Source organism: Megalops cyprinoides, chromosome 9 (genome assembly GCF_013368585.1).
Source record: "Megalops cyprinoides isolate fMegCyp1 chromosome 9, fMegCyp1.pri, whole genome shotgun sequence".
NCBI classification, from domain to species: domain Eukaryota; kingdom Metazoa; phylum Chordata; class Actinopteri; order Elopiformes; family Megalopidae; genus Megalops; species Megalops cyprinoides.
This window is the reverse complement of record NC_050591.1, coordinates 15,966,711-15,980,713: the sequence shown is the minus strand read 5'-3', so window position 1 is coordinate 15,980,713 and position 14,003 is coordinate 15,966,711. Positions and strand designations below refer to the sequence as shown.

The 14,003-nt window shown below is 45.9% G+C and overlaps 2 protein-coding genes across 2 annotated transcripts; one reads left to right on the top strand and one right to left on the bottom strand.

The window, feature by feature from the left end:
• Positions 1-309: 309 nt before the first annotated feature.
• Positions 310-5,335, bottom strand: six5 (SIX homeobox 5). The gene is made up of 3 exons (XM_036537463.1): positions 4,634-5,335; positions 1,290-2,866; positions 310-1,078 (listed from the first exon to the last, which is right to left on the bottom strand). Exons 1-3 carry the CDS (start codon positions 5,326-5,328, stop codon positions 459-461), a joined length of 2,892 nt encoding a protein of 963 aa, XP_036393356.1. The 5' UTR covers positions 5,329-5,335; the 3' UTR covers positions 310-458.
• A 5,504-nt stretch (positions 5,336-10,839) lies between these two features.
• tbcb (tubulin folding cofactor B) lies at positions 10,840-13,754 on the top strand. Its single transcript, XM_036536691.1, has 6 exons — positions 10,840-11,359; positions 11,902-12,045; positions 12,330-12,426; positions 13,050-13,241; positions 13,386-13,458; positions 13,597-13,754. Exons 1-6 carry the CDS (start codon positions 11,240-11,242, stop codon positions 13,709-13,711), a joined length of 741 nt encoding a protein of 246 aa, XP_036392584.1. The 5' UTR covers positions 10,840-11,239; the 3' UTR covers positions 13,712-13,754.
• Positions 13,755-14,003: the final 249 nt, after the last annotated feature.

Genomic DNA, 14,003 nt, shown 5'->3' with positions numbered 1-14,003 from the left:
TGGAGCGTCTTGGCTGCTTCTTAAATACCCATGTCAGAAGAAGGCACAGCCTGTGTATATGTTTTTCCCTTGTGGAACAAGAGAGGCGAGGTAAGGAGTAGGATAACCATTCTGCATCCAAAAGTTGAGTTTCCACCTCCACTCTCATGCAGCCAAGTCAGATCCAAACTATACTAATAAGGCATTGTCCTCCACCGTCCTCAACTTCCTGAGTGAACAGGAAGTTCATGTCAGGTAACTGGGATGGGGCCTTCTCCCTTTGTCCTCCAGTATTGCACACTTGAACCTTCTCCTGGGGGGGGGGGGGGGTGTTGAAGAGTCAGGCCCTCCACTGCAGGTCTTTATGGTCACACAAGCTCCCAAGCTCTGGCTCTCACAGATTTGAGAGAGTTGAGGAGGATTTGGTTTTAGGGTGTGGGCAGCCATCCAAGAGAGAAGACCCTAGTAAGGTATTGGTGTTACAAACCCAGGTCCTCGTCCACTGGCACAGACTGAAGCTGGGTGAGGATTTTCGGGTCTCCGTCCATGTCCTCTGAGCCCTCCAGCCGTGTCGTGCCCCCAACATCCTCATCCAGAGAGACAGGCCCCAGGAGGAGGCCGTCACTACCAGCTAGGCCCAGCAAAGCCTGGTCTTCTGGTAGTTCCCCCTTCCCCCGGACGTCAAAGAGAGCCAAGCCAGTGGTGCTGGACAGGGACACAGGGCTCCAGGTGGCCTGGGGGAGTTGGATGGTAGGGGGCGCAGTGCTGCATGAGGGACTGTGGGAGAGGACCCTGTCCGGGCTGAGGGTGTGCTGGGGTGTGCTGGCAGAGTTGATAAAGCTGAGAGAGGGCTCTGGTGTCTGGAAGGAGCTCGAGGAAGAGGGAGTGGAGGAGGTGGTCTGGGTGGGTGCCAGAGAGATGACAGGGGTAAGGGCAATGCCTCCATTGCTAGGGGCCTGTTCCTCTGCTACAGGCTTAACAGGCAGGTTGGCAAACTGGACCCCTGCTGGGATGGTCAGCACCAGCTTTCCCTGCTGTATGCTGAGACCTGTGAGTATGGGACCACCTCCAACCCCTCCTGCGAGGAGAAGGTTCCCTGCTGTAAGGGGGAGAGGTGGGCGCAACCAAGGAGGGAAGAGGGAAATACAGAGGGACAGAAACAACAAATTAGAAATTACAAACAAAACACAAGTTAACTAGCTCTGACAAGTTATTCAGCTTCTCATACGGCTATAATTGTTTCATTAACAATGAATACTAATAGAAATGGCAACAGCAACATAAATAAAAATGACTCCTGCATGACTTACCTGGAGAGGCGGCGGGGAGCTGAATGAGTTGAGGTCCAGAATTGAGGAACTGGACCCCTGGAGTGCTGCTAACAGGGGCCGCCACACTTTGCAAGGGCCCCAGCTGATTGACTCTGAAGGCTCCCTGGGCCACGCCCGCACTAGAGCCTGCACTGGAGGTTAGGATCTGAAAGGCACCTCCAGGGGACGAAAAGGAGAGCGAGGGGGAGGCCGGCACCACCTGGGGAAAGGAGGTGGAGGACACGGAGGACACGGGGATGAGCTGCGGTAAAGACAGGGGGACCAGGTGAGCTGTGGCAGCCTGCCCGGGCTGGGAAACAGGGACGACTTGTGTTGGGGAAGAGAGTGGGATGATCTGGGCTCCAGGCATTTGGGTTTGGGAAGGGGCAGAGGCAGCAGCTGCCTGGTCACCCAGCTGGAGTGTCAGTCCCGGCTGTGCCTGCGTGCTGGTCAGGGAGATCGCTGCAGTGCCCTCACTTGGTGTGGAGGACCCGCCCAGCTGCTGAGGCTGTGCAAGTCGGGTTGCTACGTGGAGGGTCTGAGCTTGGAGCTGGGGAATGTGGGAGCCCTGGGGAAGCTGCGTGGTGAGTGGGGACACAGGAACCAGCTGGGGGCATGGGGACACTTGTGAGCTGGCCTGGTGCTGGACCAGCTGGGAGACAGGTATTCCTTGAATGGAAGGGACCACCTGGGGCAGAGAGAGAACCTGGGGGGTCGAGGCAGAGGATGATGAGACCACCTGACAGATCTGGCTGCTGGGGCTCAAGTGGGATCCAGCGGTGGCAAACACCACAACCTCTGGCTGCTGGGAAGGCACAGGCACCACCTGACTGGACTGTACAGGTTGGACTGTCCCCGGTTGGGACACCACGACTGGGAGGTTGTCGTTTTCAGGGGGTCTGCTGGTCTGGGCCAAGACCAGGGAGGTCAGGGAATTGGGAGAGGGGAGGGGGCAAGGGGAGTCAGAGGAGGACACGGACGGTGGGGACAGGGGCTGGGAGTCATCCTCTTCCTTCAGACTCAAGCCCTCCTGCACAGTGAGAGAGCTGATGAAGTCAACTGTAGGGAGGACCGAGGCACTGGTGCTGCTGTAGACTGGCTTGCCATCTTCTGGCAGCGGGAGAGAGGCGGTGGTGCTGGGAATGGCGCTGGTGTTCAAGACGATGGCGGGCATGGCGGTTTGTGCGGTCACGCTCTTATCGTCCGCAGCCAGATCCACACCTCCTGATATTTTGGGGATAACTTGGGCTCCGTTGAGAAGCAGAGGGGGGTTGGCCGTGACGGGGCTCAAGGTGATGGTGTGGCCGTCACTCAGGGTCAGCCCGTTGATAATTACCCCACCTCCAGGCCCTGGCAGCAGGGAGCCTCCGTTTAGGAGCAGGGGGTGTGGTGCGGTGAGGAAACCCCCTGTGCCATTCAGCAGCAGCTGACCTCCGGAGCTGCAAGGTGCACCAGAGAGGGATATGAGGGAAGCTGTAGGACATCCCGGGTTGTCTTGAGGGATGGGTGTCATGGCAATGTCTTCAGCCCCACCCCTGCTGGCCTCATCCTCCGTGCTATGGTTACCATCCGACTCGCTGTGGGAGGAGAGGGAGCAAGAGGTGAGTGAGGGAGCAGATGCAGAGAGGATGATTAAAGAGAGGGAGGACATAGAGGGGAAAAAAGACAATGGTTTAGGAAGAAAAAAACAGAGGGGAGGATATGGGTGGGACACAGAAAAAACAGAATTAAAGGAGAAGGAGAAAACTGCAAATATGCAGCAGATCTGTATTTATTACATTATTACATTACATTATTGGCATTTAGCAGATACTCTTATCCAGAGCATCAATGCATCAACACTAATTCCAGGTTTTTACAATGTTGTCCATTTATACAGCTGGACATTTACTGAGGCAATTGTGGGTAAAGTACCTTTCCCAAGGGTACAGCAGCAGTGTCTCTGTGGGGAATCGAACTGGCAACCTTTCGGATATGAGTACTGCTCCTTAACCACTATAGCATTGCTACAATGAAGATGCGCTTTCAAATCCACTGTCATAGTTCTGAGACAGTGGTTTTCATAAAAACAAAAAATGTGCAGTTCTTATAGATCATCTAACAACTTTGTCTAAAAAAAAGAGTCCACATGGCAGGCTAGTTATCAGTGAGGAATGACTGTATACATTTGCTGGCCCCTGCATGAAAACTGATAAGATAAAATTGGGAGGCTCACTGTTTATCTCTCTCATTTGCATGTCTGGAAAAGCATGGAGCAGAGGAATGCCATATTCAGAGAAGGAATTAACCAATCAAAGAGTTAACTTATGTGTCAAATAAAACAAATACAAAGAATAGCTCAGTTCTGGTTAGCAAGATAAGCGGTAGGAGATCTAAACTTCGGTGGAGGAGTTGTTACAAACAGACATTAAGGGGTAACAATTATTAGAATATACAAAAGTCACGTATGTGTCGGGTAGCCCCATACTTCAGTCCCTCTCAGCTAAACAAACCAGAACATCACAACTACAGACCACTCGCTGTCTTCCCGCTCATCCTTCCGTCCTTCTCACTCCCCGCGGCCGAGGGATACAGACGTGGTCCGCAGGGAGACTTTGCGGTGCAGGGTTTCAGGAAACATGAGCCGCTCAGGGCGCCCCGATCTCACATTTCACAACAAAGAACATGCTCTCCAGCGGGCCGTCCTGGAGGATGTGCCTTACGTTTTCTATTTTCGTTTTCAACCCTACAGCTTCATTCAATCTACCAGTCACACAGAGGGAAAACGCTATTAATGCGCAGTGTTTTCTTTCTTTTTTTTACTTATTCGTAAATCCAGGGTAATTAACCTATACAGTCTGCAAATTTTTAAACACTTAACTAGAGTGAAGAAGCTACCCACAACGGCAACATATGTATCCATATTAATATGCAAACTTGCTAAAATGACTACTTTTGCTACTCTGGCAACAATAGCTGCGTTTTGCCTACTGCGGCTCATCCCGTATTTCTGTGGTTTTGCGCGAAGGGAACCCAGAACAGTCTACACTACAAGTATATGGAAGTTGCGCTATAAATGGCTAATTTAATTGGTTTTGAACATTTGTTTATTTTGTTCTGTGTGTACCTCGAGGGCTAAGTAACCAATACACTCCCTGAAAGGCTGCATGGTTCGAGTCTCACTGGCAACTGTTTTTCCGAAGACTTGCGAGAACGCAAACAATAGCGATTTGTTTACAGTGTAGACGCGAATGTTTGGACTCGCTTATGTGAGAGAACCCAGACCTTTCTTCAACAAATATAGACACATATAAATGAAAACACTGCGACGTTACAAGGCTGTAAGACGAGCAAAGCTGACATACCTTTTGCTGTTGGTGCCGGACGGGGTTCGGTCTCTCTGGCGTCGATTCTTAAACCAGTTGCTTACTTGGGTGAGGGAGAGCCCGGTGACTTTGGCCAAGTTTCTCTTCTCGTCGGGAGTAGGGTACCTGTTGCTCTTGTAGCATTCCTTCAGCGCATTACGAGACTTCTCCTTGAAACAATACACAGTCTCCTCTCCATCCCAGATTGTTTTTGGCAGGGGAAACTTCTTCCTGAGTCGATACTTGTCAACGGCGCCCAGGGTACGACCCCGGGACCTCTCTGCTTCTTTGTAGCGCGCCTGCAAGTATAGGTCCTGAAGGAACCCGTGGTTGCTCGGGTGGAAGTAGTGACTTTCCAAAATCGTGTACATCTCCTTGAATTCCTCCCGATGAAAGGCGACCAGTGCTTGGGCCTTCAGCAGGGTCTCGTTGCCACGTAGCAGGTCGGCCGACGGAGGGATGGAGGAGAGGAATTTGCACAGGCGATCCACATTGCCCGCCTGCAGGAGCGCCTCGCACAGACATGCTAGCTGGTCTGTCGAGAAGCTAAGCGCCGAGGTCTCGAAAGTTTGAAACAGTTGTTCCGAATCGTAGTCCGGATCGGCCGTCTCCTCTTTCAGCTTCCCGGTTTCCGGAGTCGACTTCTGAGAGGAGTTTTCTGTCTTTACTCCTGCCTCCAAAGAAAAGGAAGCCATTTTTAGACAAACGTTTTTTTCTGTGGTTCCTCCTCCCTCCCCTTCGCCCTCTTTCCCTTTCTCTCCCTCTACGAGTGCCTGCAGCGGACTGAAACGTCACGCCCCTAAATTTTCCCCAGTCCTTCTGTAAGATTGATAATGTGATACAACAGCTCCAGGGAACACTCGTCTGTAGGTGTTATTGGAACTAAGTTTAGTGCCTATAGTATCGAGCCGAAATTTATGTTGTTTATTAACCAATGTTCTGTTTATTTTTTATATTCCCTGGAGCATTACTCGACCCAACAAAGGATTTGCGCTGCACCCTCTCTTGGCTCCCAAATCCTTAAGTTTGCCAGTCATAACTGAGCAACACTGACTCTCTCTTGTCTTTGAAATTATTAGCTGGAGTTTTTGTCGTTTCTCAAACGTTTTTTTTCTTTTGACCTCATTTCGCAAATATTCGTATACTTTATTTTCGAGATGAATAAGCTCGCTTTATCCGTGGATGCAACAGTGCAATCGCATTGCTAGGTTGACTCAAATAGCAAGTATAACATAGAAAAAAACGGAATACCACGGTGTTTGATGTATTGAAATATTTATTCACACCCAGAAACTCAGGATTTCAGTTGCTTGGCAACATTCGAAATCAACTGTCACTTGACACCAGCTGTCTGATTGGCTCCGCTGCAGCTCTTAGATTAAGACATTGTGAGAATCTGCACAGATGTTCCTACCGTTTGATGTATAAGTTATGTCTATAGTTCGAGAAATGAGGGAGAAATGGCAGTTCGAAACGTTGGTGGAAGAGGAGCTGCTGTCTGCCGCATAATAATAAGCCACACAAGAATACAAGAACATTTGGAATGTTGCCAAGCAACCAACATTCCAAATCAACTGTCACTTGACACCAGCTGTCTCTGATTGGCTCCGTTGCAGCAATTTAAATGTCAATGTCAATTTTGGGAGAGAGGGGATGTCAAAGACCGAACAAATGCTCACATCTCAAAAGTCCCAGAAATGAGAGAGAAATGTCAATTCGAAAAGTTTGTGACAGAGGAGTGCGGGCCTTTGGTGCGAACGGTGTCGGCGAAGTTAGAGCTAGAAGAAGAATAAATAAAAATAATAAGCCACACAAGAATAGTGGTGTGCTTGTCCTTCGGGCAACCACACTTGCTAGGCTAGATCTGTGTGTATTTCCTGAAGAAATGCAATGTGAGGTTGCATGTTTGCATTATTGACCATACGAGCAAAAGGGTTAATATCAGTATTGGAGTTGCCGTCTGCCTTCTTATCCCCCCTCAATCTGTGTCTGACACAGCTTCGCAGCCTGAGAAAAAGCAGTGTGGTCATGCGGTTTAGAGCGGCAGCTGAACTCATCGACCATTTAGGCTCATAACTCAAAAACCACTCATCACAGTGCTGGACTGAAGGCACTGTCAAAATCTGCACAATTGTCCCTACATTTGATGTATAATTTATGCCCCTAGAGCCAGAATTCAAGGAGATATGGCTGAGTAGAAAAATGTATTGTTCAACGCCAGGAGTGAAATCCTCCCGCTGTTTGCTCTTATAATTTTAATGGGGGTTAATTTTAGGGTATTTTTTAAAAAATATCTTTAAAACTCTTAGAGTGTAAAAGTACAAGCACACCAATGGTGAATGAACCGGTCGATTTGGTGTTGGTTTGCCATCTGTAGCTTGAACAGTGTGGGTGGTTTTAAGGCTAGAAGAAGAATAAATAATAAGCCACACAAGAACAGTAGTGTGCTTGCGAAAGGGCAACCACACTACTAATAACAAGCCACACAATGGGCAACCACACTAACAACTGTGAGAATTAAAAAGGAATCATGAGGGTAAATTCTGGCAGCTACAGCCATTTGCAGACTTGGATGTGCTGCTCCTACATACTGCAACTGTTGCTCTTTTCAAAAGATGATTTGTAGTGTGGCTAATCAAATGAACAAGACAAGGAATTGTGGACAAATGTGTAGGATTGTGCTGTATTTTTTTTAGCAGTGCACCCCCTTCCCAGCCTCTGCATGGTCAGGGGTGTGTTCTGTTGTCACCCAGGTCAGGTAGTTGGCCACATGATGAGGTCATCTATTTAGAGCCACACTGCAGTTGGTTTTCCTTTGTGTCATCTAGCATGTAGTGACACTGCATGTAGTGTCCTGCAAACAATCTGTAGTTGGTCCTGCAGAGAGACATTTTCAAGTCAAATTATTTTATTTATTTATTTGGTGTAGTCCTAATGCCATACAGTGCCTTCTTGGTGTTAGTGGGAGTTCATACGTTAAGATTTCAGCCAGTTTAGTTGACTATTCTTTGAGCTCTCCTCTTGGCATTGCAAGACTCTGTGGGAATAAGATTAGAATGAATAAATCATTTTCTGTGGCTGTCAGGAGCAACAGTTTGTGAAGTATCTCCTGTTCAGTAACATTTTGATCTTCTTAATTGGCAGATAGAGATGTTGGAGAATTTCTAATTCCAGACAAGTGTGAATTTTCTGTGAATATATCTAAATAGTCTTTGTGTACATTTTCCATTTTTATGACGCTAATGACATTTCATTTTTAATTCCATTTTTTTTTGTTCTAGATGATTCAACATATTCAAATATTCTAGTTTTTCTTTTTCTTTCTTTACAGTCTTTATTGAAGTATTGCTTCTCTGGAATGCTTTAAATGTTTTGAAGTATGCATGAGATACCTTTTCAAATTTGTGTTACATGTCCTGAACAGTTAAATGTATCCTTTTTAAAATAACATTTGAAGAGGGGTGATAGGCAAAAAGTTGTCCCACAGTGTTTGGTTTGGTTTGCTTGGTTACCATTTGTTTTGTTGTACTGTGTACTAGACTACTTCCCTCAGACTGAACATATTTCTTTGGTTGTATGTGCATACTGTGGTTCTGAACTTTTCAAAAACACTCTAATTTGTGCGTCTTCAGACTCAAAAGTAACAGAAATATCTCAAGAGTTTGTCACACTGCCACTAGTTCTAATTTTACCAAGCAGTGAGCTGTAGGTATGTCTCCCTAAGACGTGCCCTTTCATCCTACCATAGAGAATGTGCTATACATGCTCAGGCATTGACAGAACTGCAGCAGGTGGTTACTCTTTTTTTGTGTGCCGGTCAGAGTTATTTTAGAAGAGACTGACTGCATTTTTTTCCCAATAGGTTTATCCAAAAGTATATTCGTTTCACCTTCCTCTCCCCAGTTCTCCACTTGAAAAGTGTGGTCTCTAGGGTGTGTGTATGGAACTGACCCTGGGGCAGTTGTTTCTATCTGTTTTGAATGGATCTCTGGGCTTGTTGTCTCTGTGTCTGTAGCTAGAGTGCAAATTAATGCTCTGGTCAGGCTCCTCCATGCAAATGAGTACAGCTCGTGGCAGTATTGAGCAGCACACAGCTGACATGCACTTCACAGCCACACACTTATTGCAGCTGCATCTTCTGCGCACGTACACATGCACATGCCCACATACACATACGCACACACACACACAAGCCTGTGACTAAATTCCTGGAAGGAAAAGGCTTGTATGTGCATATTTGATTATTTATGAATTTCCATATGTATATCTGTATGTAACTGTGAGGACACTTTCTCTCTCTCTGTGAATATGAGATAATATGTGTGTGAGAGTTTACGTATAACTCTGTGATTGTAAAATAATAGGTGTGGAGCTGAGAATGTGTGTGAGAGTGTATGCAGCAGGGTGTGTGTGTGTGGGAGAGACAGAAAGTGTGTGCATGTGTGTAGTGTGTGGAAATATATCTTTATGAGGGTGCATGTGACAGAGAGAGTGAATGTCAAAGTGATGGTAAGACTGCATGCTTGTAGGAGAAGGTGTGTGAAGGAGATAAAGAGACACCCTAGGTGTGTGTGTCATTGTGTATGTGTTTACCTATGAGACTGCTGATGCAGACAGCTGCACGTACACCGGGATGGGCAGACAGGCATGGCGCTATGTGGCAAGACCTAACGCCACCATATCCAGCAGTGCGCTGGAATGTAAACTTCTCTGCAGTGTGGAGGTAGACACGGCTCCATGAAACCCCCTTTGTTTTCCTTCCCTGTCACTCGTGCACTTACACAGCTCCCTTTGAGAGCCTGAGAAACATGCTGCTTTGATGTTCCCCTTTGTACCCAGATGTGCTCACAGGCCCTCACGCCCAAGCGTGAACCAGGGCAGAAGAGTGTGGGAATGTTTTTTTTTTTTTTTTTTAACTTTTAAGTTGTTTTGGAGACACCCTTAAGCAGGGAAAGTTCTGGAATATTGCTTGTATACATAAATAAATACAGAAACAGAAAAATAACAGGTATTGGTTTATCATTCACAAATTCCTGTACAATTATAAAATATCTATACAATTACAGATATAAATCTGGGAGTCTTGGTTATGGCTGGCTCAACTGCAGTGCAAGTAAATACAACTATCTGTGATTTAATTTAGTTTATGAATTAAGAATAATTAGTGTATTAAATAATCAGTGTACTTGTCACTTGGCTGTGGCTGATATAGTGTTTGTTATTGGTTTTTTTTTTTTTAATTAAAATGGCTGTCATCCAGAAATAGTATGTACTCCTTTATCCATGATGAATGATCCTGTTTTTAATTGATATTAATCAATTATCAAATGTACACACACACACACACACACACACACACACACTACATTAAACAATATACATACCGCATAAAACTGTAAGACATAACTGTGAAAAGCTTTAATCACATTCCTCAGACTATTTACAATATGCTGTTGTACCCAGGACAATCAAAATGGTTATTTTTAAATTAGACAATTATTCTAAGGTAGAATCCAGATAATGTATCGAACATTAGATCGACAGATAAAACAGACCTTACAAAATCCACTATTTCACCATGAATGTTTAGGATGTTTTGCGAGGTTCATAAAATATACGTTTTGAATCAGCGTGTTTCTAATACTTACTTATTCTATAATATGGTATTTTAAAATCATACTGGAGTGTCCACTGTCCATGGAAAACAACTGAGTAAGATAGAAAATGTCACGTTTCACAGGATTCAGTTCGTACAAAGTTAGATTCCCTAATAACAACTTAGTATAAGATTTCTTGGAAGTTCTAATTATTGAAAACTACCGTTTTTGAAAAGCACCGATTTTCTAGACAGACCAACAAAACCTTGAAGACAGCGCCTCTTTGCGATTAGTGTAACCTGCGCTATTGCTTTCAAACCAGTTTTCTCGTGAGTCAACCCAATATTTGAAGTTAGGTAAAGGGCGCCATCGTCTGGTAAGAATTATTTTGCTGTAATGTTTTGGTTATAACTCTCACTAAACTTCACGCTGATTGGCACTCCCTCTCTAACTCCCGGCGATTTCGGCAACACGTTAAAATGGCAAAATTCTTCTTCCTGGTCCAGTTTTGCCCTACTGCAAAAACACTTGCATCCATTGGTTACACGCGAAACTCCGCCCCGGCCTTGTAAACTCTGATTGGCTTATAGACTAGTGTGGGCAGGTAGAAGGTTCCAGAAACGGGCGGCTGAAGCATTAGCTAATGGGGCTGTGTCGCTGTCCATTTGAACAAGACAAAACCACGGCTCAGGCTACTCCCTTCAAAGACTGCAATTCTCGCACATGGGCTAAAGGAGGACATAGCAATAAGCTAATGCACGGATAATAGGAAGCCATCTACGTAGTTTGCTCAGTAACTGGAATAATTATGAATAGGTTGATTATTTTAGATAGCATTTTTTAAACCGAACAGAATATTGACTTGAAAATATTTGCTGCTAGCTAGCTAACTTGCTAACTTAGCTACCAGTACTGGCGAGCCAATCAGCCAGTTAAATACTTCGTGTGGTCTTTCAGCACCCTGGTAGAACAGTTTTTTTGTCAGGTCGGAGTAAATCGGCATAGGAAAATGGACGGAGGCATTTCAGTGATCACCAACCCCACGGTGTCGGTGCGTCTTACCAGCACCCTCAGTTCGTTCGAGGTGAATCGTCGGTTCAACCGAGGCATCACCATCGCGGAGTTTAAGGTAAGTAAATGTGCGCCGGGGCGTTTCTCACGACGCTGTAGATGAACGAATTACCCCGAAGTACCAGGTTTGCTCAACTCGTGATATAGCTGATTAACGTTTTGACAACATGACCATCTTGGCGTTGTTGACCGTCCAGCCTCCTGACTTGACACGTGAGATGTCACGTCACTTGTTGAAATCAATAATAGACTGAACGTACCCATCGTGTCGTGCGTGTGTTGGTTCATATGAAAGGGATTCATAAATAACATGTCAAGAGCTTTCTCTTATCACAGACTTGCACCATAGTGGGGGCTTTGGGCCGTTGTTTTCCTATGCAATCATAGGCTGTAACTCGCACAGGGGGTCTCCATAAATATACAAAATGAAACGATAAAAGAAAAGGCTGAAACACACTTTGTAGTATTCTGATTCCACAATGATATGTCATGCCTAGTAATAGCATTATTATAAAACAGAAACGGAGTGCAATTTGGGTTTATAAAAGTGCCATTATGTAAAGGTGAAGTGGAGAGTGCAGTCAGTTGTGTGTATTTCAGAGCAAGCTGGAGCTGGTGGTGGGGACTCCAGCCTCCTGCATGGATCTGCAGTTGTTCAGCACTTCAGACAAGTTCATGCAGAAGCTGGAGGACAACGAGGCCCTGCTTGGCTCCTACCCTGTGGATGACGACTGCCGGATACATGTAAGACCCCGCGCATGAACACAGGTTCCTGCTTCTGCTGCCAACATCAGTGACATCAGCACTGAGCACTGCACAGTTTGCTGGTGTATTGCAGATGAGAGTGTGCTCATTCGATATTGCTGAGGTGCTGAGCCAGTGATCGGATAGATGAAGGCTGTTCTCCCTTTTTCTTATCACTGTACAGTTCTGCACCTTCACTGATGCATGCGATTACTGTAAATGATACTGTTACGCATTTGGGAGGTGTCTAAGTGGCAGTGATGATGCTTATGATATGTGTGCAGGTGATTGACCGGAGCGGGGCCCAAAGTGGGGAGTTCAGTGATCTTTCCAAGGTGGAGAAATACGAGATAACGGACGAGGCCTACGAAAAGAGGACAGGTAGGCCTTCATCTGCTTGTAACTGAACCATCTGCTTGGTGCAGGGAAGCGTCACCAGCTGTACAGAGTGAAACAACACTGGAACAGGATCCACTTAGGCCAGCAGCCTGACAGTAACGGGTATCTGTCATACAGAGAACTAACACTGTAATAATATCAAATATGGAACCTTCACAAAGTTGAGTTTCCCTGTGTAATTCCTTTCCCACAGCAGTGTTTAAACTAGACACTGTTACTGAAAGGAAAGAAAAATACCTGTCTCCCATCTGTTAACCTCTGCTAAATCTTTAAAAGATTAAATTAAATGCAGAGAACTCTGAAGGCACAACTGTCTCACTGAACTGGATGCTGATCAGCACATCTATATCAGAACCTCTTTTTAAGTGAACGACTACACACTGTTGATGGGGCAAAAACTATTCTTAATTTGAAACTATAACAATTTAGTCATTTGTTCTTGAAACCCGAATCTACACCCTGTGATTGGTGGTAGACTGGAGGGAAGGATGGGATAGAATGTAATTATATGTAAATATGCAATAACTTAGATTTCAGTACTATAGGACTAGTGTGTCCTAGTGCACAATACAGCAGTGTAGTCATGAGTGTGTTGCCCTCCACAGACTCGGTACGCTCTTTCATGAAGAAAAAGAAGGTGGGCCGCTTCAATGAGGAGGAGGCAGCGCAGCAGGCATCAGAGCAAGCAGAGCGGGAGGCGAAAGAGGAGGCCGCCGCTGCTGCCATCGCCGTGGGCAGCCGCTGCCAGGTGCAAGTCACCGGGCAACCTACCAAGATTGGCACGGTGATGTATGTCGGTGAGGAAAATCATGGCTTATACCTGTGATTCCACAAGAATTCATGTGCCTAACTCCTTTATTGCCTAACTCCCTTTCACCAAGATCTGACTGAACTGGATTGCTTAGTGTAATGTCACTAAATTGGCTGTCTTTTCATGGCAGGCACGACAGAGTTTAAACCAGGTTACTGGGTGGGAGTGAAGTACGATGAACCACTGGGCAAGAATGATGGCAGGTGAGGAAGTCTACTCAAACTACTTTTTTTGTACTTTTTATAACGTGTTAGCTGCCTTCTGTCTGTACTAGAGCCTCCGAGCTGGATCACCTGCTGGTGTACTGACCTGTCTGTCTGTCTGTCTCTCTGCTGTTGAAGTGTGAACGGGAAGCGCTACTTTGAGTGCCAGCCCAAGTACGGCGCTTTTGTGAAGCCACTGTCGGTCACAGTTGGGGATTTCCCAGAGGAAGACTATGGTCTGGACGAGATGTAGGACTGACGCAGCTGTGAGGCAAGAAGAGGAGGCAAAGACCCAACTGCAGGACCCAACTGCTTGCTAATATTTTTTTGTTTCATTTCAAGATAGCCAGAGGAATCTTGGCTCTGCCCTCTGAAGTGAATGCACATCAGCACAAATTAGCAATCCATCAACAATCATACTTGGCTGTGCTTGCAGATGGGTGGGGGGTGTGTTTGCGCAATATCATAACATGATATTAATCAACTTAGTCAAGATCAACCATTTTTTTATGAAGGTGCAAACTGAAAAATCTGTCTTGGTAATT

What these genes read in the sequence shown, in the direction of transcription:
- six5 (XM_036537463.1), bottom strand. Translation starts at nt 5,328, where the DNA reads ATGGCTTCCTTTTCTTTGGAGGCAGGAGTAAAGACAGAAAACTCCTCT. An exon ending in TCCGGCACCAACAGCAAAAG is followed by an intron (nt 2,867 to 4,633) that starts GTATGTCAGCTT and finishes CTCCTCCCACAG; the next exon opens with CGAGTCGGATGGTAACCATA. An exon ending in GCTCCCCGCCGCCTCTCCAG is followed by an intron (nt 1,079 to 1,289) that starts GTAAGTCATGCA and finishes TCCCCCTTACAG; the next exon opens with CAGGGAACCTTCTCCTCGCA.
- tbcb (XM_036536691.1), top strand. Translation starts at nt 11,240, where the DNA reads ATGGACGGAGGCATTTCAGTGATCACCAACCCCACGGTGTCGGTGCGT. An exon ending in GGCCTACGAAAAGAGGACAG is followed by an intron (nt 12,427 to 13,049) that starts GTAGGCCTTCAT and finishes TGCCCTCCACAG; the next exon opens with ACTCGGTACGCTCTTTCATG. An exon ending in CTGGGCAAGAATGATGGCAG is followed by an intron (nt 13,459 to 13,596) that starts GTGAGGAAGTCT and finishes CTGCTGTTGAAG; the next exon opens with TGTGAACGGGAAGCGCTACT.